The sequence below is a fragment of the Aquarana catesbeiana genome, linkage group LG05 (genome assembly GCF_042186555.1).
Source record: "Aquarana catesbeiana isolate 2022-GZ linkage group LG05, ASM4218655v1, whole genome shotgun sequence".
NCBI classification, from domain to species: Eukaryota; Metazoa; Chordata; class Amphibia; order Anura; family Ranidae; genus Aquarana; species Aquarana catesbeiana.
The window spans coordinates 138,499,501-138,523,771 of record NC_133328.1 but is presented as its reverse complement, the minus strand read 5'-3'; the positions used below and the strand labels follow the sequence as shown (position 1 = coordinate 138,523,771).

The 24,271-nt window shown below is 38.9% G+C and overlaps 1 protein-coding gene across 4 annotated transcripts in view; it reads left to right on the top strand.

Moving 5' to 3' along the window:
- Positions 1 to 20,636, top strand: part of ZNF385D (zinc finger protein 385D) — a 613,920-nt gene extending 593,284 nt beyond the window's left edge. For all 4 annotated transcript variants that reach the window (XM_073630229.1, XM_073630230.1, XM_073630231.1 and 1 more), the window contains 2 exons: positions 10,848 to 10,949; positions 20,333 to 20,636. In XM_073630229.1, coding sequence (XP_073486330.1) covers positions 10,848 to 10,949; positions 20,333 to 20,566 — 336 coding nt within the window. In that variant the 3' untranslated portion in view covers positions 20,567 to 20,636. The remainder of the gene's footprint in view (positions 1 to 10,847; positions 10,950 to 20,332) is intronic.
- Positions 20,637 to 24,271: the final 3,635 nt, after the last annotated feature.

Here is a 24,271-nt window from a genome sequence, read left to right as displayed (position 1 = left end):
TATATATATATATATATATATATATATATATATATATATATACAGTAAAAACCTAAATTCTAGTTGTCATGAGACCAAATGTTGCATTTCCAAGACAAGAAGTAAAAGAACATCCCCCAAAAAGACACAGACAGCAAAAGAAAAAAAAAAGAGAGAGAGATAAATACATTTTGGGATATCTATCTATCTATCTATCTATCTATCTATCTATCTATCTATATATATATATATATATATATATATATATATATATATATATATATACAGTATATCTAGATAGATAGATATCTATCTATCTATCTATATACCGTATTTATCGGTGTATAACACGTACTTTTTCCCCTTAAAATCAGGGGAAAATCGTGGGTGCGTGTTATACGCCGATCCCCGCTAATTGTGATCTATCGGCGGCGATCGCCGATGACATTCACATAGCGTGTAGTTTTAAATATGGTGCCGCGGAGTTCGGAGGGACTCGGCGGTGCTGAACGAGCGCCGCCGAAATCACAGTGACTGGGCGGAGCCGAGATACACATAGTCGAGTGTTCTCAGCTCTTTCTGGCGCCACTCACAGTCACGCCCAGTCCCGCCATTGGACCTGTGTTATGTCCATCATAGGGTGGGACTGGGCGGGACTGTGAGCGGCGCCGGAAAGAGCCGAGTACACTCGACTATGTGTATCTCGGCGGCTTCACCCAGTCACTGTGATTTCGGCGGCGCTCGTTCAGCATCGCCGAGTCCCTCCGAACTCAGCGGCGCCATATTTAAAACTACATGCTAGGTGTATGTCGGCGGCGATCTGTCCAAGCATGGACACTGGGGGCAAGGCTGCACTGACCACTGGGGCAAGGCTGCACTGACCACTGGGGAAAAGCTGCACTGACCACTGGGGCAAAGCTGCACTGACAAGGCTGCACTGACAAGGCTGCACTGGGACAAAGCTGCACTGACAAGACTGCACTGGGGCAAAGCTGCACTGACAAGGCTGCAATGGACACTGGGGCAAGGCTGCACTGATACTGAAAAGGCTGCAATGACACTGACAAGGCTGCAGATGGACACGATAAGGCTGCATTGATGGGCATTTTAATGTAAGTTTTTTTTCCTTAAACTTCCCTCCTAAAAGTTTTTTTCCTTAAAACTCTTTCCTAAACTTGGGGTGCGTGTTATACGCCGGCGCGTGTTATACACCGATAAATACGGTACATAGATATCTATCTATCTAGATAGATAGATAGATAGATAGATAGATAGATAGATAGATAGATAGATAGATAGATAGATAGATAGATAGATAGATAGACTTTAAAGTAGTTCTAAGACCTGAAGGTTTTTTTACATTAATGTATTCTCTGCATCAAGGTAAAAACCCTTCAGTATGTAGCCTCCCCCCCACCCCCCTAAATACTTACATATCAAACCAGCGATGTGCATCGGAACAGGTGCTCTCTCCCTCCTCATTTCCCTGCCCCCTGCTGCATCCTCATCGGCTCAGACACAGCAGTCGAGCCACTGACTTCTGCTGCTGTCAATCACAGCCAGCTGTGGGGTGAGGCTGAGCCACACTCTGTGTGTCTTAGGGTCACATAAAGCCAGGTCAGGAACAAACATGCACGAGTGGCCCCATAACAAGCGGCTTGTGATGGAGGCACTCAGCAAGGGGGCCAGGAGCACCGGCAGGGGACCCAAGAAGAGAAGGAGAGCTTCTTTCTGCAAAACCATTACACAGAGCAGGTAAGTATGACATGTCTGGTATTTTAAAAAAATACAATCATTTTAAGCAACTATCCAGCCTCCAGAAGATGTCTTTGCCATTGTGTTTTAATTAACATCCACTTTTCTTCTATGAAAGTATACATAGTGTGTAATGTTCTCAGCGTATGTTTCTATCCCAAGGTACCTATGTAGCTGCAACAGATCAGGAAAAAGAAAACCAGCTCTAAATTGTTGATTGGTTAGTCAAAGATTATGAAATAATCATTATTACAGAAACTTGGTTTGGCATAAAATAATGACTGGATAATTTATCTAGAAAAGATAAAAATATAGAAAATTGGAGGGGTTGTTATGATTAGAAAAAAATATATAATGTGAAAAAAATACTTCATTTTTTGGTTTGACTGTAGCGGAAAACAGTTAAGACTGTTGTTATATTTTTATTGCTGTGTGTGTCTCAGAACTTCTGCTGATCTCTCTTTCTCATATGGGAGACAGAAGAAACCCAACCCACTCATTGCAACTCTGTTGTACTCCTATAAGTGCAAAGTTTAATAGGTAACCTTACAAGTTATTGTAACTAAACTGGTTCATTTCACAAAGGCTTCACATGAAATTTAAAACTATCGTTTTCCATAATCTATGATGTTGCTACAGGAGAGCAGTCTATTGGTCAGCTTTGCATCAATTTGTTAATCTAAAGTGCAGTTCTTCGCAGGGGAATAGCAGTTCTCAACCAATGTCACCTCTAAATTACTGTTTATTGTATAGCTACAAGATTTTAAATGAAGCAGGCAATGTGTTTTAGTCCCTGCACAATTACCTTTTGGAAAGGTCCAGTGTAAATAACGTAATCCAATTCAGGTCCCTTTGTGCTTCTTTTGTAATTTGACCTAGAGAGAGATGTTCTGTAAAGTAATTTATTTTACATGGAATAAAAGAACATTATCAAAAGTTGTGGGTCCAATCTTTTTAATCTCAAAGGTTTGGTGTTAGGCCTGAAACCTTACAGTTGAATAATCATTTTATTTACTTATGTACACCCAGTGCTAAACAGTTATGATCATGCCTGGGCTATTATTGAACTCATAGGTTTTATTATCAATTACATTTATTCTACTATTAACCCAAATCTACATTTTATCTACTGCTTTCAAAGAAGGGTAGACTTTGTATGAACCATGCCCTAATAAATGATTAGATACATTTATCTTTATAGAATTCAGTCTGCAACTTTTCTACACATGTTAGCACATCTCTAGCAATTTTTATGTTTTTTTTTATAGTTCTGTTTGAATAATTCCTTTAGAACACTACAGCCAAATGACGGAGTATCTGCTTATATGCATAATTTGGGTAGCCTGGATGGTTGGATGATGAGGGCATATGAAAACTGATCCAGTCACACCAATGGATTTACAACCAAATCTACTTTATCACAAAGGATAGCTAGATAGTGAGATCTGACATGTAGTGATTTGGGACTAGAGATATTAACATCAGGAAAAATACTATAGCCCTGTCGGGGCTGCAGTGAGGACGTGTCTCTCCCGAGCTCCGGCGCCGACACCAGGTTTACAGCACTCGTTTTATCTTTTACCACCATCCTTTCTCCAACTAGGATGAGAAAGAGGTCTGGCAAGCCCCTACCTAAAAAGGGACCCTCAAGCGGCTCGATTAAGTGATTTCTCGCTGTGGACCCAGACGATCCAGGGGATATGGATGGCCTAGGCTGCTCGCCTCGCAGGGCGCGAGCTCCGGCGTAAGCCCCGCCCCCCGGCACAGACCCGAACGTAGACATTGCTTGCCGGCATTTCAGCCTGCACGGAGGAGGAAGAAATCACATCCAGGCACTCAGGAGTCGTGGCCCTGGTGAGTGACTTACCCACTAAAACGGAACTTGCCTCCATGTTACTGAGCCTAGAGCGGGCCATTAAGAAAGAGGTCTCTGCTGTACGCTCCGATCTCTCCCAGGTACTGGAGCAGGTGGAGGAATCGGAGCAACTCTTGGATCGCCACGCGGTGGCCATAAGAAACCTTCAGTCCACCACCCGCACACTTGCAATAGCACATAGAATGGCTATGTACAAAATCGAAGATCAGGAAAATCGCAACAGGCATAATAATATACGCATCAGAGGACTGCCTGAAGCGACTGGGGATGAAGATCTCCTCCCATCTGTCTGGGGGATCTTTAACGGCATGTTGGGCCAGGCCGCTGACTACCCTCTAAAAATTGATCGCGTTCACAGGGCCCTTAGACCCCGCAACCTATCCTCAGACACCCCCGTGATGTCATCTGTCGAGTTCACTACTATGAGGAAAAGGAATTGATCATGAAGAAAACCAAGGAAGCCACATCACTGGACTTTGATGGCGCCATTTTATCCTTTTATCCTGACCTGGCCAGGGAAACTTTGTAACGGCGCAGGGCCCTGCGTCCCCTGACGGAGAAGCTGCGAGCTGCCTCTATCAAATACAGGTGGGGCTTCCCAGCAGCGTTGATTGCAAATAGAGATGGTAAGACGGCGATCTTACGGTTCCCAGAGGACCTTGAGAAGTTTTGCATGGACGTTAACATAACACTGCCTGAACTACCTGGCTGGCAGGAGGTGATCCCGGCTCTGCCCAACAACTCAGAATCCAGGTGGCAGAAAGTGGGCCGTAAGCACCGAACCTCCCCCGTAGGGAGCTTGACCCCGGGGGAATAGTTCCTAAACAAAATGGCCTTGTCTACTCCATTCCTTCCACCTGATTTTACCGGATCATTGTGGCCCACAAGTGCCCCCCCCTTTTTATTATTTCTTTTTCCCTTTTGGCTTACTATGGTTTGACTTTTTATTTTTCATTTTCTATTTTTTCATTTTTCGGCTCCTACCCTACGCTCCTGGCTGGGGGAATAGACCTTGATACATCTTACCATGCCGCGAGGGCTGTATAAGATGGTGGACATGCTTTGATCCTAACATCCTCATCATCTTTTATTTTTCTATAGTATGTTATTTTACTTATTTTGATTATCTTAGACCATTATACGTTTTAAGGTTTTATTATTTACAACCGATGCCTATAGATCCTAGGCCAAGTGTTGCTCTTTGAGTACATGTTACAACATTCAAACAATATATTGAGTGCTTTTTATTAGCAATACTTTTTTGAGATATGGTGCCGGAGTCGGAGCCTCGGGATGACGCGCTCGCCAATCTAGCGTCCGCGTTTGGATGCCTGGAACTCCTTACTCCCCCAACATAGGGTGCGGCGTGGCCCCATGCCCTCGCGATCCTGCCCCCCTCGGGTTGTGTGGGTGTTGGGCATCACTTGCACCCTTTCCATAACGGCAGTTTACTGCGTGCACATGTTGACCACTTTTTTACGTGGTCGGTTTTTTCTACGAATCAATGCTGTGTTTTTTTTCCCTATTTTTCCTGCTTTTCTTCTTTCTCTTTACTAACCTATTCCCTCTTTTCCTTCCTTTTCCTAGGATGTTATGTGACCCAATGGGCCGTTTTCTATTCCTTAGGGGCAGCCTGGGTAGTATGCCATGCACGTTAGCAAATCTTTATGCTCCTAATAGAGATCAAGTAGGATTCTTGACCACCACCTTGAAAAAACTGAGGGATTTCGCCCAGGGATGCATTCTCCTGGCTGGAGATTTTAATGTTCCTTTGGAACCATGTATAGACACGTCCAAAGGGAGATCTAGTATTTCACACAGTCGTTTGTCATTTATACGTAAGCGACTTCGTAACTCCCAATTGATGGACGTTTGGAGGATTATGCACCCAGGGGCGAAGGACTACACCCATTTCTCCCAGGTTCATCACACTGATTTCGCTTGAACTGAAAATCCCGTCACTACCCCTGAGGGCCACTAATTGGAAGCTTAACGAATCCCTTATAACTGAGGACATAGATAGAAAACAAATAGCAGAGGACTTGGCATTTTATTTTAAGGAAAACACCCACTCAGACGTATCACCAGGCATACTTTGAGAAGCCCATAAGGCCCATATAAGAGGTAAACTAATGGAACTGGGAGCCAGGAAAAAAAAGAGAATGCTTATGCCAACAAGCTCAGCTACTTAGGGAAATTGAGGCCCTGGAGATACAACATAAAGCAAGCTTAACACAAGCCATACTCACTACTTTGACAGCAAAAAGAGAGGAGCTAAAAGCCCTATTTCACATTGAACAGAAACATCAAGCACGCATAGTAGCACAACGTTTCTATGAATGGGGAAACAAACTGAGTAGGCTCCTAGCCCGATCATTGCAGCAGAAGAAATCTGCATCTTTTATAGCGAAAATAAAAGGTCCCTCAGATACTCTACTATATAATACCTCCGCCATAGCGAGAGAATTCAGAGAATTTTATCAACACCTATATCATGTCCAAAACACTATACCAGATCAGGTCACTAAATCCAATCTCATTAGAAACTACTTAGAAAAAGCCAATCTACCTAAACTATCACCTGAATCCTTGTCTAGCCTAGAGGGAGAGATCACTGTTTCTGAATTACGTGTTGCATTGAAAGATATGGCTACTGGCAAGGCCCCTGGCCCCGACGGGTTTACGGTAGCTTATTACTGTGCATTTGCAGACATCTTAATACCTCACTTATCTTGCTATGCCAACACTACTTCTAATGGTGGTACCCTCTGACCCAAGACTATACACGCACATATTACCATAATCCCTAAAGCAGGAAAAGACCCAACCAATTGTGGAAGTTATCGGCCTATTTCATTACTGAACATAGATGCTAAATTGTATGCCAAAACGATTGCAAATAGACTTCTCCCCTTGCTCCCTCAGTGGGTATCTAATGAACAAACTGGTTTCATCCCCGGAAGGGAGGCTAGGGACAATTCCCTACGTACCCTCTCCTTAATGGCACAGGTCCATGGGTCCTCCCAGTCCACCCTGTTACTATCTACAGATGCCGAAAAAGCATTCGACAGGGTGGACTGGGACTACCTTATGGCAGCGCTGGCACATTTCGGCATAGGCTCTTCTCTTTTGTCACGGATTGCCGCCCTATATAATTATCCTACTGCGCAATTGCGCATAAATGGCACTCTCAGTGACTCATTCACCCTATATAATGGCACCCGACAGGGATGTCTACTTTCGCCTATTTTGTTTGCCCTCTCATTGGAACCATTTCTATCAACTGTGCGTCGGAACCCCTCCATACATGGTATCCCTATAGGTGACTTCGAACATAAATACGCTGCATATGCAGATGACATTCTGTTTTACATACAACAACCCTTGATTTCCCTACCTAACCTTATGTCTGAGTTCTCGTCATTTAGCGCCATATCCAATTTTAAGATTAATATGTCAAAATCTGAAATCCTCAATGTCTCAGTCCCGGCCCAAAATGTAGAACACCTGAAACAGTCCTTCCCTTTCTGCTGGCAGACTGATAAAATGAAATATCTAGGTATATATCTCACTCCGAATCTGTCAGCCCTTTTCCGTCATAATTTTCTGCCTTTACTAAATCAGATTAAATCAGATTTACAGAAGTGGTCTCAAATAGCTCATACGTGGCTAGGGAGAATTAGAGTTGTAAAGATGAATATACTACCCAGGTTGCTTTTCCTATTTCAAATAATACCTTTTGGTATACCGGTAGGCTTTTTTACGATCATTAGCTCTTTAATTAGTCGGTATATCTGGAACAGAAGGCAACCTAGACTTGCTAGATCCCTCCTCACTAGACCTAAAAGGGAGGGGGGCTTAGCCCTCCCAGATTTGAAAAGTTTTTTTTAGCAATTGTATTGAGTAGAATTTCTGATTGGAAGTATCATAAAAACTCCAAGTTGTGGGTAAACCTGGAGTGTGAACTTAGTGGATCTGATCTCATGCAAATATGGATACCCAAGAGATACAGGAGCATATCTTCAACAATATCTCCACTCACACGCTCTACCTTGATGATATGGGACTCATGCAAAACACATAGATGGGCATACAACTCACCACTTTTACCTCTTACTGGACACAACTACTTCCCACTGGGAAACATGGACCCTGAGTCACACTCATGGTCTTTTGGATCATTTTCCCTATTGCATCACGTAACCACCCCAATGGGTATTTTGCCACTAAATAAACTTACACAACCTTCTGCAGTGACGCCCATGGTACATTGGCAGCCTTTGTCCATTCTCTCCTAAAACCTCTAAGGTCCATCTCGGAATTGACACCCCTTGAATTAGCTTTCAATGAAGAGCAACTGGTTGAGAAACCCGTTTCTTACTTCTACCAAGCCTTGCACAGTTTAACCCCCTCTAGAGATCCGTCTTTCCTCCATAAATGGGAAGAAGATCTACAAAAAGAATTGCTACCGGAACAAAAAATGACTATTCTCACAATGGCCCATGCCTCTTTTGGAGCATCTAAAGCAGCAGAGGTAAATTATAAGCTACTCACGAGATGGCATCATACCCCTGTCATGCTTCATAAAACCTTTCCTCAAACATCTCCTCTGTGCTGGAGAAGTTGCGGGGAACATGCGTCACATGCTCATATATGGTGGTTTTGCCCTTTTATATGACCTTATTGGTTGTCCATCCTTTACTGGATTAATGAGATCCAAGGTACAGAGATTCCTAATGACCCATGGATTGTATTGCTACATTGTACAGACAAACCAGTGGTATCATATAAAAAATCTTTAACACCACACCTCCTTAATGCTGCAAAGGCTCTCATCCCCCGTTTTTGGAAACAACCGAGCATACCTAACATACGCCACTGGCTGCTGGAGGTAGATCGTTTATACTTTATGGAAGATCTTACTCTCTCTCTTAGACAAAAATCTGACTTAGCGAAAAAATATGGTCCCCCTGGTTTGTCTTTAAATATACAACCGCTTTCGCGGAAATTATGTCCTCAACCAAATAATTAGCATCTGACAACTTTTATTGCTCCAATAGAGTCTGGACCGAGGTGCTAACACCCCCCCCATCCCAACCTCCCCTTCTCTCTGTATACCCTTTTTCTACTATTCTTTCTCTCTTCCCTACTTTCAGTTTCTATGCTATTTTGTATATACTATCATTTTTTCTCAGAGGGGACTATGTCACCTATCTGTGATATATGATTCATAGGGATTTCATGTTGTGTACTGGATAGCCTTCGGGAATATCTGCTCCAGACTGAAGGGATAATTAATATTCCCTTACATATGTACCTTTCCTACATTAATATTTCTACTTGCCTACCGATTGTCTACAATGCTAAAGTGTATTGCTCTTCTCTGAACTGTATATGATGCTGTTCATGTTATATTCTTTAATAAAAACTAATTAAACAAAAATACTATAGCCCTGTCGTACATACAAAATCAATCAAGCAATATTTTATGTATACTAACTGTTCACTCAGCAGCTGAAAGCATTAGCAAAATTTATGCTGCAAAATTTAGGAATTAGGAAAAAGTAGCAATTACTATTTGGTTTTAGAACACTTGAATATATCCTTAGAACTTTTTCAGTTAAAAGCATAGCATATGGTACTATTTATAGGTACAGATTTATGGAATTAGGTTTTAATGCATTGTTCTTGCAAGGTGGCCATACACACTTTAGCGTGTGTTGAATGAGTGTGTTGCCCACAACTGTAAAATAGCATTTGGGTTCCATTTAGAAAGCATGGCACCACTAAGCAACCACACATTCATACATCATCATGCATTGCAGTAACAGGTATCTTCTATTGTGTGTTTCCACAACATAGCAGCATTAATTGATATCTGCTGGATTTCAGCTTTAACAATTGGAACAGTTGTATTGTTCAAATTCTTATTTTTCCTCCAAATATATCTTGCTATAATAGCAATGTGTTATGATTTTGTCATGTACCTTGTGACAGAGCCTGACATGTAGAGGGAGGCTTCTCATACAGGCAGAGAACAGTCAGGGTACAAGCAAAGGACGGCGATGTTGAATCAGGCAGACGAACAGGAGACAGAGCAAATCCAGAGACAGGCCAAGGTCAGGGCAGGAAGTGTTCAAGCAAGCCAGGTCAATAACAGGAGTCAATGCAAGGACACAGGTAATAGCTACAGATCAGCCAACACTAGCTGATAGCATGCTGCATTTTAAATAGTGTCATTGGTGCCAACATTAGCAACAGGAGCATGCTCATTCATGCAAAGTTATGCACAGGCAAATGGGCACCTGCACATTTGTGCCCCTATGGACATCTAGGAGCTTCAGCTGTACTAGTGCTAGTGCCTTCCTGACTCATTTACTATAAAGCAGTTGGTTCCAAAATGTCTTTTACGTATCTAAGTGTTATGTTTGTTACTTCAGACATTGATTTTAGTAAAGTGATCACAAGCAAGGTCTCCTTTTGGTGACATTTCCATGTTAATCATTTTTCTTCAGTAAAGTAATGCACTATAAGTGGCAACTAAACCTAAACCTACTGCTGGTCTATTGGAGTGATACTGGGGTTTTGTATGGTTACCAGTGATTCTGTTGGAGATTTTTCTTGGTTTTCCTGATTTTGTTTCAACTTTAACATTTACTTTTAACTCCTTTATATCTTAGTGATTTTACAGAAATTAAAATTATATATTTGATATCCTTACAAAGCTTTGTGAGAATCAGTTATATTTATTTTCATGTCCAAGTCCATGGCTGCTAACTGTGAGAACACCACCTTGACAGATTCAAAGGGTCACAGAATTGTTCCCCCCCTATCTTGGAATAAGCCCTTAGAAAATAAAGTCTGGTACCTTACAAAAAAACACGAAAAAAAAAAACACCTGTGGATTACTCAGGAGGTTGTTCAAACTTTTGAAGGTTCCTTATTTATGTTCTTTTTGTTTCCAATTAATTGTGAATTTGCAGAAACACGTCATGCTTATGTATCACATTATTTTCACTGGGAAAATCGATGCTGTAATTTAACCAGGTTGATCAAAATATTGCATGTTATTGTATGTATAGAGACAAACAGATCAATACAGTATGTTCCTTTGCATGGGAATGAACAATAACAATTTGGAATGAGCTATTGATTGTGACATGTAGTTGTTACTTTTTAAAAGGGATCCAATAATTTTTTTTTACAACTCTGTTATTACCGTTCTAATATTTTTCAGCACATAAGCAGTCGAAGGCACAAAGACAGAGCAGCTGGGAAGCCACCAAAACCTAAATATAGTCCTTACAATAAAGTACAGAAGACGCCCACTCCAGCTGTGGTAAGTTGAATTCATGTAATGCATACGATTTAGAAAATTAAGGTTTTTGTTTTAAATCATTACATACAGTGCCTTGAAAAAGTATTCATACCCCTTGAAATGTTCCATATTTTGTCATGTTACAATTAAAAACTTAAATGTATTTTATTGGGATTTTATGTGATAGACCAACACAAAGTGGCACATAATTGTAAAGTGGAAGGGAAATGATAAATGGTTTTCCAAATTTTTTACAAATAAATATCTGAAAAGTGTGGTGTGCATTTGTATTCAGCCACCTTTACCCTGATACCCCTAACTAAAATCTAGTGGAACCAATTGCCTTTAGAAGTCACCTTAATTAGTAAATAGAGTCCACCTGTGTGTAATTTAATCTCAGTATAAATACAGCTGTTCTATGAAGCCCTCATAGGTTTGTTAGAGGACCTTAGTGAAAAAACAGCATTATGAAGGCCAAGGAACACACCAGACAGGTCAGGGATAAAGTTGTGGAGAAGCCTAAAGCAGGGTTAGGTTATTAAAAAATATCCCAAGCTTTGAACATCTCCTGGAGCACTGTTCAATCCACCATCCAAAAATGGAAAGAGTATGGCACAACTGCAAACCTACCAAGACATGGCTGTCCACCTAGACTGACAGGGCGGGAAAGGAGAGCATTAATCAGAGAAGCAGCCAAGAGTCCTATGGTAACTCTGGAGGAGCTGCAGAGATCCACAGCTCAGGTGGGAGAATCTGTCCACATGACAACTATTATGCCCTGTACACACGGTTGGATTTTCCGACGGAAAAAGTGTCGGAAATTCCGATCGTGTGTGGGCTCCATCGGACTTTTTCCATCAGAATTTCCGACACACAAAGTTTGAGAGCAGGCTATAAAATTTTCCGACAACAAAATCTGATCGGTTAAATTCTGATCGTGTGTACACAAATCCGACGCACAAAGTGCCATGCATGCTCAGAATAAATTAAGAGACGAAAGCTATTGGCTACTGCCCTGTTTATAGTCCAGACGTACGTGTTTTACATCACCGCGCTCGGAACGATTGCATTTTCCTACAACTTTGTGCAACCATGTGTATGCAAGACAAGTTTGAGCCAACATCTGTCGGAAAAAATCCATGGATTTTGTTGTCGGATTGTCTGATCAATGTCCAATTGTGTGTATAGGGCTTTAGTCATGCACTCCACAAATCTGGCCTTTATGAAAGAGTGGCAAGAAGAAAGTCATTGTTGAAAGAAAGCAATAAGAAGTCCCATTTGAAGATTGTGAGAAGCCATATGGGGGACCCAGCAAACATGTGGAAGAAGGTGCTCTGGTCAGATGAGACCAAAATTTAACTTTTTGGCCTAAAAGCAAAACTCTATGTGTGGTGGAAAACGAACACTACACATCACCCTGAACACATCACCCCCACCGTGAAACAAGGTGGTGGCAACATAATTTTGTGGGGATGGTGTTCTTTAGCAGGGACAGGGAAGAAGGTCAGAGTTGATGGGAAGATGGATGGAGCCAAATACTGGGCAATCTTAGAAAAAAACCTGTTATAATCTTTTTAGATCAAAGCATATTCATGTGATAGCATGGCCCAGTCAAAGTCCAGACCTAAATCCAATTGAGAATCTGTGGCAAGACTTGAATATTGCTGTTCACAGACGCTCTACATCTAATCTGACAGAGCTTGAGCTATTTTGCAAAGAAGAATGGGCAAAAATGTCAGTCTGTAGATGTGCAAAACTAGTAGAGACATACCCAAAAAAGATTTCCAGCTGTAATTACAGTAGAAGGTGGTTGTACAAAGTATTGACTCAGTGGGGCTGAATACAAATGCACACCATACTTTTCACATATTTATTTGTAAAACATTTTGAAAACAATTTATCATTCTCCTTGCATTTCACAATTATGTGCCACTTTGTGTTGGTCTATCACACTGTAGGTGTAGGTACTGGAGGAATAGTTCCTACTGACATAGGCAGACCACCGAAACTACAGCTCCCAAAACCTCTTTTCCCACATGCAATGGCTGTGAAGGCTTCTGCGAGTCAAGGAAGTAGCATTATTTTGCTGGCTATGAAATCAATTTATGCATGTGGAGAGCAATGACAACTGGTGGGGTTCTGTAGTTCAGCAGGAACTAGCAAAAGTGTGTCCATTTTTGCAATGTGTCCAAAAGTGTGTCCATGTGTGCAGTAGATGAATGTTAAGTATATGGTAATGGGTAGTATGAGATGGAGGGGAGTGTGGATAGCATGCTGACAGCAATATGTGCATAAGAGAAGTGTGAAGCATTAAACAGCAGGCAGTAAATGCTGCAGAGGAGTGGAAGAGGTTATGGTAGTAAGCAGTATGTGCAGGAGAGAAGTGTTGGAGAGTTTAATGGTGGGAAGTATGTGAAGGAAAGGGATGTACTGTGCTCAGGTAGGGTGGTATCTGTTGTATGATGTGTGGGGAGAAATGCATGCACTTCCTAGAGTAATGAGGACACAGTGTAATGAGAAAGGGCACTTATGATGGGGATTTGCTGTAAGAACACTGAGTGGGAAGGGGAAAAGGCAGGTTTTGCTGGTGGCAATTTGGGGCAAGAGATGTGCTGGAGGGCTGATTTGAGGGGCAAGGTGAATTGTGTTAGGGATTGTTGATAAGGAGCTATCTTTCAAAGTTCTGCTGTGGGAGAGATACTGAGGAACCAGGAAGAGCACAGAGGTGCATGGGACAAAAAAAGCTTAACACATCTGTCTTCCTTGTATGCCCAGCCCAGTGTTGCTGTTTCCAGTCTCTCTGCTGCACATGTCCTGGGCTCCCCCTCCTCAGCATTCAGGACCTATTGTGTAGAGGAGCCTTAGAGCTTCAGCACCGGGCTGGACATGCAAGGGAGCCAGGAGTTGAGTTTGCTATTTAAGTATTCCTAGCTGAGGCATTAGGATAGTTGTGAAGAGGATCCTGGAGTCAGGTTGTTTGAGATTGGCTCCCTGACAGAGGAAGAGACTAGGTCCACTTTGCATGTGCTCAAGACTGGCAGGATAATGTGTATCTTCTTGCTGTGCAGCGTGAGAACTGGAGGTGAAGGCACAATGTTACATGTGCTTCTTTTTCCATTCTTCCAATGGTAAAAGAGAAATAGGACTCTATTTTGTTTTTAAGGATAAAACATGGAGGAATGTCTATGGATTAGAAATGTACATGTTTTTGTCTAGGCATACCCTTTGATTCTAGTAAAAAGTTAGCTTTTTCAAACTCTTGAATACTTTATTTCTATTCCCTACTCCTGATTGAAGGTAATTTAAGATAACCTAAACATTTAGATAACTTAATTGTATTATGCCATGAATGTAATTAGGTTAATCACATTGGATTTTAAAGTACATATGAAGCAAGGCTAAAATAGTCTTGAAAACTAAAATTCAGTCTTAGCTGGGCAATTCCAGTAGACACTATATGTTTTTTTCCCTCTTACTGTAGCTGACCAAGTCCTAAACAAAATAAGTTCCAACTACAGTTTACTACTCAGGTTCAAACATCTGCCAGTTCACTGATTTTTTGAGATTATAATAAATTAGATTGTTAATTTTTTATTAAAGGTTACTTTTGAATGGTCTTTTATAGGAAAAAACGTTCCCCACACAAATGCATGTTTGTTTTCTACTGGCAGTGCCTACTAGGTAAAGGTGGTCATTCCAAAGCATTAGCATATAAAGTGGCAATTGTTGTGCTCTGCATATATAAATAACAGGAAAATAAAAAAAGCTCCTGCAACAATAAAGATAAAACCCCCAAGAGATGCTGGTGTAGTCAGGAGTGTGTTTAAATGCCACAGCTGCTGCCAACATAAGCCTTTGATTTGTGGCAATTAAAGGGTTAGACCCACCTTGTAAGTTTAAATGTGATTGGTGATACAGGAAGCAAATAGTACACTCCTTCTGCCTCCTGCTGACCTTGTCTGGTAGTCTATAAATGCATTGGATTGCAAAGAACCAACATTAAAGCTGAACTCCAAGCAAACACAGCTAAAATATATATGGCATCTGTTTTTACCTGTCAGAGAACTTGTGATTTTGTCAAGCCAGTCTTGAGATTTACACAGTTCTGGCTGATAGTAGTGCCAAGATGATAACCAAACTTTTTTAAGGTTCGATTGAGCAATACCGTTAGGTCACTTCTTTGTCTCCAACCTGCTGATTGGACAGAGAAGGAGCAGCAGTATACTTGAGAGCTACTTACTCAGCTCAATCATCCCTCTCATCCTATCAGCATGCTCCTTGTTATCATATATGAACTACAGCACAGCTGAATGGCTCATGTTGCTGTCCTTTTTCTCTCAGACTGTGCTCTGATTTACAGGGAAAATAAAAGGCTAAGACACCAAGAAAATGTAGATAATAATACGGCATGTTTTTTTTTTGTTTTTTTTTTAGGTTATTAAAGAGTTTGGCACGCACAAGAAAAAAAACAGCAGAGCTCTCACTTGAATGGTTTATACACTGAGCAAAATTATAAACGCAACACTTTTGTGTTTGCCCCTATTTATCGCAAAGATCTACGACTTTTTCTATGTACACAAAAGGCCTATTTCTCTCAAATATTGTTCACAAATCTGTCTAAATCTGTGTTAGTGAGCACTTCTCATTTGCTGAGATAATCCATCCACCTCACAGGTGTGGCATATTAAGATGCTGATTAGACAGCATGATTATTGCACAGGTATGCCTTAGGCTGGCCACATAAAAGGGCCACTCTAAAACGTGCAGTTTTACTGTATTGGGGAGTCGGGAGGGTCCAAAAACCAGTCAGTATCTGGTGTGACCAACATTTTCCTCATGTAGTGCAGCATACCTCCTTCGCATATAGTTGATCAGGTTGTTGATTGTGGCCTGTGGAATGTTGGTCCATTCCTCTTCAATGGCAAGCTCAATGGATGACATGTCCAGTGAGTATGTGAGGTGGATGGATTATCTTGGCAAAGGAGAAGTGCTCACTAACACAGATTTAGACAGATTTGTGAACAATATTTCAGAGAAATAGGCCTTTTGTGTACATAAAAAAAATTGTAGATCTTTGCGTTCAGCTCATGATAAATAGGGACAAACACATAAGTGTTGTGTTTATAATTTTGCTCAGTGTATATGACCTAGGCTTTTCCCTGTTTGTTTGTTTTTCAGCTTCTGTTTTTTCCCTTTGTGTAAATTAAAAGTTTCTCTTAAAGCAGCCATTGAGGCACCAGAATACAGAAAAAGTTGAGTAGAAAATTGATAGTACATGCATTACAAACTATTATTCGGTACTGATGTCATTAGTGAGTTCAGTCTCCAGATCACAATGACATCAGCACTAGCAGAACTTGTTCTATCTTATTGTAGATCTCACTATACAGCACATAGGAACGGTTACCCTAATTGGAAATAAGATTGGCATATTTTACTAAAGGAGTTGAGAAGCTTCACTCAATAATGTGTATGAATGTTCTCTTAATGTTTCTAATCATGTGAAAAGTATCTGTGAATGATTGGGTTTTCAGAGTAAACAGGAACTTGTTGTCAAATGATTGCCAGTTCATCTAAAACTACCTGCTGCACACCCATCTAAAACTACTAATTTAATTTTAAATTGCATTATTGTAACTAGTCTTTAACTACACTATGAATGACAATTACGCGGTCATGCAACACTGTACCCATATGACATTTGCATCCTTTATTTTCACACAAATAGAGCCTTCTTTTGGTGGTATTTAATAATCTTTGTTTTTTGTTTTTGTTTTTTGGAAAACAAATTAAAAAAAGACTTAAAATTTTGAAACAAAAATTTGTTTTTTTTTTGTTTCTGTTATAAAAGTTTGCAAATAAATTATATTTCTTCATACATTTAGGCCAAAATGCATTTCTTAGATGAAAATAATACAATTCAGTGTATATTATTTAGTCTGTTGTAAAGTTATAGAGTCCACAAACTATGGTATATCTGAAAATCGATCAATCCTGATGTACTGACGGCCTATCTCATTTCTTGAGGCCCAAAAATGCCAGGACAGTACAAATATCCCACAAATGACCCCTTTTTGAATGTAAACAGTCCAAGGTATTTAGTAAAAGGCATGGCATGTTTTTTGAAAATTAAGAAAAAAAAAAAAAGATTTAACATTTTAACATACTGTCACCAGTGCAGTGAAGCATCATCATATAACTGGTGTGGCAGTGAAAAGCAACACTGACTGGTGACAGTATGTAAAAATAAATACATACATTTTTTTTATTATTATTATTTTCTTTCTTTTTTTTTAACCAGACCAGAGCAATACAGTGTTACCACAGTAAATGTAACTGTACTACTCTGGGGAGGTGAACAGATTTTCTTTTTTTTTACACACTGTGATTGCTTTTAACTGTGAATTTTACAGTTATAAGCAACCATTTTTTTAAATGAAAAGTACTCATTCAGTGTTTACTATTGTGATTAGCTGTGATTGGCCACAGCCAATTATATGATATGAGTGGGCTGTGATTGGCCCTGTCTGCACCATGTGATGACTGACCAATCACACAGCTCATCATAATAGAACACAATGAAAGGCATGAATCAAAGCCTTTCATTGTGTACAACTGTTATGTGATCTTCTGTGATTGGCCACAGTGATCACATGGTACTGGCAGCAGAACAGTAAAGTGATCTGTCATCTGTAATGTCCAGTGGAAACGGCAGGTGACAGATTGTGCCGAAGAGTGGCCCATCATATGACGTCCTTCCAGAACAACAGTGCTCCTGCCCAGCTAACATTTTACAAAAGACCAGATGGGAAGGGAAGGTGTTAATTACTTTGCTATATAACAACAGAGCACATTACCAGTCAATATAGAACTGTGTTGCACATGATATAGCTTTGCCGGTCAAACATTGAAATACATTTTGAATATTTTGTCTGGGAACACTAACTTCCTAATTATAATATGTTTTCGTAATCAAAAGCCAAACCAATTGATATCCAATCATCTGCTATAATGTCTATATATGTTGGTAGGTATTATTTACCTGTTGCGTCAATGGGTTTTTAATACTATATCAGTTCAAGTATGTGCTATTAATTTAACCATACTTTTGATTATATTATAACATAAAAGTTACAGTACTTACAGTATATTTTCATCTTATTTCAAAATAACATTTAGTAAACAGCACTTAAACTTGTATAATTTCTTGTAGGCTTGTTTTTCTCTCCAAATTAGTGAATCCTTTGATAAAAATTATCTTAAAAGAACATCTTTTGAACATTTTCAATCATCAAATGAAAGTATCTACAGCTATTAGAACATTCTGCATGCAAGAATGGATTTTTGTCCTCCAGGGTGTTTCACTGTAAAATTAAGATAAGCACTCTGTAAAAGCATTTCTCTTATCTGAATATAGCATATCTTGAGAGAAAAAATAAAACAAGAAAATGTGTATGCTTAATATGGCTTTAATTTTTTACTAGCTTGCAATCTATGTCTTATGCTAATTTAATAATCTAGATATGTTTAATATTTTACAAAAGTATTTAGCAGTGCTGCTTTAAAAGCAAGGGAATACCCTTGTCAGTTTGCTTTCTAATTGCACCAATCTGCATGTAGTCATTCTTCTACAATATAGCTGCTTTTACATCTACATTGTTCATTAATATTTAAGAACAGAAATAATGCTTCAAAGGCACCTTTGTGCTAAGAGTAGAGAGCTGAGTTACTTTCACTGGAAGTGTAATATTAATCTGTAGCATCTAAGCCCATATAATTGGAATACATTTAAGGCCTGGTTCACACTAGTGGGATATGATTTTGATCCGATTTCAAGTGCATTGATATAGTGCGACTTCTTTGCAGTGTTGATACAATTTTATGGCTGTGTGTTTTTGTACTACTACAACCACTACTTATTTGCCTGGGAGGAAAGTCAAAGGTTAACATTAAAAATGAAATTGCTTGCCAACTCGCATCGTGATTGGATGCACATGTGATTTCTGTGCATTTCTATTAAAGTCTATGGGGACAAAATCATGCTGGAATCGCACTAATAAAGTACAGGACCTTTTCCAAAAATTCTCCACGCTCAGGCGCATTGATGTGAATGGCCCCCATTGAATACAATGTGACTTCCATTGTTATGCAATTCTGTGTGACATCTGAAATCGCACTAGTGTGAACCAGGATGGGTTTAAATGGAAATATTTCTTTCCATAAGCACAAACTAGATGCTTACGGTATTTGTGCAACCCCATATTAAGAATATCTAACTACAAACTGTTTTTGAGTACACAAAAATAGTTTCACGGTTTCAATTTTTGTCAAGCCCTGATGAAGGGAGTGGAAGTACAACCTATGACATGTGCTGGGTTTGTATATATTTTAGCATTGAAACAAACTTGTATTCACATATTAGGATGTGATTCTTCAATTCCTAACTACTTAACTGTAAATAACAGCCAGAGATCCAGGAGGTGGCATACATCTCCTGACTATTATTTTTTTTTAACCCAGCAGAGTTTTTCCAGGAGTTGTTCTTTAATAAATTAGATGGACCAGGACCTCACTGGCCCAAAAAAGTGTTAAGTAACTATGGATTTATATTTGTACCCTAATATTATGATGTGGCAATTCCTAACTACTTATTCCTACCAAAACCCAAGGTTATCATGAAAGTCCTACGCTGTGTAGGAGCTGCCAGAATGTGCAGTAGTTAGCTGATTCAAACTGAACTACATTAACTGTATTGCCTTTTTTGTAAATGTAACTTCTTTTAGTGAAATACAAAAACTGTGGGCTCTTATTTCCCTGAAAGACATCAGTATGGCCAAACAGGTTTAAAGTGTAATATTCTATCTAATATCTAGAGTGAATATGCAAGCCTCTGCTATTTCAATACTAGTACATACACGGTAAAGCAATGGATAAGTGCTACCTGTTTATAATAATAATAATGACCGATGATGGTGGTGTTCTTGCTGGTGATAACGTTTATGTTTTAAAATATGATTGATTTATATATTTTTTTTGCATCAATACATTTTTATTGACTTTTTTATAAAATATAACAAAGAATAGCAAAGAAAAAAGAACACATTATCAGGCCCATAAGGTTATACAATAAGTGCATCAGTATACAGTACAAGCGTTTACAAGTGGAATGAAATTATCATGATTGATTTATATTATTCAAACATTACCAATTATGAAATTGTACATTTTTTTACAAGTGGAATGAAATTATCATGACTGATTTATATTATTCAAAGATTACCAAATATGAAATTGTACATTTTGTAGTAGTTTACAGTATTTATCTTTATTTTATAGTGTTCTTGTTTTATTATTGTGACAATTACACAGATTAAATGTCTAAAAACTATTTTTTTTTTTTATAGATAAAATTAGCTTTTTCCAAACAGCGTCTAAAGCCATTAACAGCACGGATCCTATCAAATCCACTTGCAGCAGCTGCCGCTGTTTGCGCCGCGGCTGTGAATTCATCTTTCAGCCTCCGAACTGCACCAGCAGCCACGCTATTCCAAACGTCAGCACTTCCTCCAGCACTTCTGAGGCCAGCTCCTGGACCAATACGGACCACTCACACACCTGTTTTGTTTGCTCCTTACTGAACTTGAAGCAGGGATGACTGTACTGCAATAATTTTTTTTCCAAAACAAAATAAAAAAATATAGAAAAGAACTATGCATTGTTATTTATAGTTTGAACTCTAAAGTAAGCCAGAACTTTTCATAGCAGAAAATGCTGGAGATAAACATCAAAGGTTGTATTTTCCTAAATGTAAGCATTCCCTAATGTGCAGTTTTCTTGTTAAATTGCTGCAATGTGTGGCAACATATTTCCTGGCCTATATATTTGCCACTTTATTAGCATTAAAGGCAAAATAATATTAAGTTCCAGGTTGTCAATATGTAATTTAATAGGAAAATCTCGACTTTTGACCAAGAATCCTGAAAACTAAAAATGAATAAACTAAATTTGGGGAACTTCTGAGATGCAGAGACTATCGATGACCTGTTCAAGTGATATCACCTTTGTTCCTTTCCTAGAGAAACTCTAGAATAGCTAAAGAGTGCAGCAATGGTATCTCTGGTCTTCTTTCTTCTACTGACCAAGTGCTTTTAGAAACACCCAACTTCTTGTATCAAGAATATATAAAAGAAAATGTACTGTCTTGTTCATAGCAACTAATCTTTTTGGATTCTACAATCTCTCCTGAAAAAATATATTTGGAACCTAGTTGCTTAGTGCAAGACCAGAAGCTTTCAGACACCTTTATTCATTTTGACAAAATACCAACAGCCATAGCATGGAGGGGAAGCCAAGTAGCCCTCTGTAGTGTAAGTAGTATTCTCCTTTAGCTTTGAAAGACACATTTGGCCCTTATACCCTACGAGTTCAGAGATGAGGAGATATTTGATGCCCAATGTATAAACACTGTGAATGGTATCCAAGTCATGCTCAGTTCAAGGCTTGCTGGGTACCTAAACTTATTGGAAGCTATAGGTATTTTTTCAAGCAGTAGTGTTATATGTTGTCCTATTTAGAGAAAAAAGGCATTAGCTGATCTTGGCATTTCCAAAATACATTTTAAATATTTCTTTAAAGATATTTTAGGCTCTATACAAGCAAAATTAAAAAAAACTAAAATGCTAAGGAGATTATGTGTATCTTCATCTAAATATGTTTACTGCTGTATTATGGATTGTCATTTAGTGAATGAAATACAGTATGTAATGTATTATATGTGCCATGTGTGTATGTGTGGACTATTGTCCCAGACTTTTCATGTATGTGATACTGTTCTCTGTAATAACACACAGATGTATTCCTGCTGCTCAGCCATTATGGTATAGGCTTCTATTAAATATGCTATGGGATTTATAGCTGAACTGTTAAATTAACTTTCCATAGTGGGAGTTAATTTTAATGTTGTAAGATTGTTTTTAACGGGGAAACAGTGCAATGTAATTTTCATTTAGGGAATATGTTTAAATGAAATACATTCTGTGTTTTAAACATAGTTCCTGCTTTTTCACTATACCTATATATATTTTATTTGCCTTTTGGAGCTATTTTCATGGATTTTACCAAATGTATTTGTTTTTAGAAGAAAACAACATAGCTCATTTCAAATGAAGAAAATACAAATTAAAAATAATTTATTGTGTTTATCAGATTAAGGAAGATACATGCCATAAAGTGAAATAAATTATTAAATGTGTATTCACAGAAAGCGCAGTGGATTGGTACTCTCTTACACAACACCTCTACAGTTAGATAGGCTTTGGTTTCAAAGCTTAGCATCTGCCAAAAAACCTGCTTCAAAGTGTAGTTTTTCTAATGTATAAGGCCTGGTACATACCTATAAATAACATAATACATTAACAAATGTGTTTATAAAATAAAACACATTACTATAAAAATTGTAACAGATGTGATAAGATAATGTAGAAAATAATTACTTATTTATAAAAACACAGTTTCCCAGTGTTTTACACTCCACCTAATAGTTCTTAGTAAGAGTTTCTCGCTCAGAACTAATTGCCTACCCATAGTTGACAGCATTTCTTCAGCATCTCAACTACATTAGATAGTATATTTTTGAGGTTTGCTTCCAAAATTCAAACATATTTGAAATACATTTATTCTAGAAATAAGGGCAAAAGCAAAAATTGTTAATTTGACTATCATTAGCATTAACACAATTGTGTTTGTTTTTCCCTCCTGTTTTAACAATTGTTTATCCTATTAATGAATGTTGATTTTCCACTTCCTGTAATAGGATGACAATGGTGTCCATTTGACAAAAAAAAAGCTATCATCCTGTAGAGAGGGCAGTTTTAGGGCGTTGTTTTTTTCTCTTCAACATGGTAATTTGACATTGAACTGAAGTTGTGTCTAATCTGTTTTGCATTGCGCTGGGTTTCTTTGGTTGCAACATGTACTATTGATGTGCATTTGAAATGCAGGCAAAGCAAGTCAAACATAAGCTTTCCTTAGCAAAAGCTGAATTTGCCATTTGAAAACATGCTGAACAGCTTGGCCTGAATGTAAAGATGGAGAAAAATATAAATACAAGAGATGTGAAATAAAAAAAAAAGGAAATCAATATATTGAATTCAATCACTAAAGATATTAATCATATACAGTTACCAGAACACAATATATTTCACTATAGTGGCCTTTAAACCCTTTTTTTTCTTTGTTTTTGTGCACATGTTTAAGTGCTCATTATTGGTCTGATGATTATTTGGAAGCCCCAAAAACATTACATATTTACTGAAAGCAGAGGGTCTGTAGAAATGTGGGCTGGGGGGAGAACAGACTTCTGCTCTTCCCATCTAGAGAAAAGCAAAGGGAGCAGGTACTGTCAGGAAAAGGAGAAAAAGAAAAAAGTTGCAACAGTGGTAGAAGAGGATAAGTGTAACTTCACATTTAAAGTGAAATTCAGCATTAAGCTTTAAAGTGTATCAATGTCTGGTCAAAATGTAGAATCACACTCATTTCCATATTGAATTTTATCCAGTGGCTGGAGGGAGGTACAGTGACCAACATTGTACAAGGGGGTACAGTAATGTTGTACACTGTCCTGACCCTCATACTCTAAATTCTACACAGTACTGATCTCTTCATTCTTTAGGCTATGTTGTGTGTGTCACAAAAAATTATTGTGCAGTGATGGGGGTTAAATAATGTGCTTTGCTGAGAGTTAATTATTGTGCAGTGTTGGAGACTTTTTTGTTATTGTGCCAAGCCAGTGGTTACTTATTGTACTAAGCTGGAGATTAAATATTGTTCTGTGCTTGTAGTTAATTACTGTGCCAAGCTGGGGGTTAAAGTGGTTGTAAATGATGAAACTTTTTTGCCTTCATGCCCCCTCTCAATCCAGAAATGTGCACGAGAGCCTCAGATGTCCCGAAACTCCCAGAGAGCCAATGAGGAGAGAGTAGGGCTCTATTAGCCTTATGGACGCATAGAGAAGGGCTGGGGAGTGAGCATGCACCAGTGCCCCCATAGCAAGTGGCTTGCTATGGGGGCACTGGTCAAGGAGGTGGAGCCATGAGCACCGACGGGGAACCCGAGAAGATGAGGATCGGGGTTGCTCTGTGAAAAACTACTGCACAGAGCAGGAAAGTAAAACATCTGGTATTTTATTTTATTTTTTTAAAGGTGAACCTTGAATGCCACTTTAATTATTGTGCTGTTCTGGGTGTTAAGTTTTGTGCTGGGCCAAGGCTTCAATATTGTGCCACATTGAGGTTTGATTATTGTGACATGTCTTGGAGGTTATTGCTGGCCCTGACATATGCTGG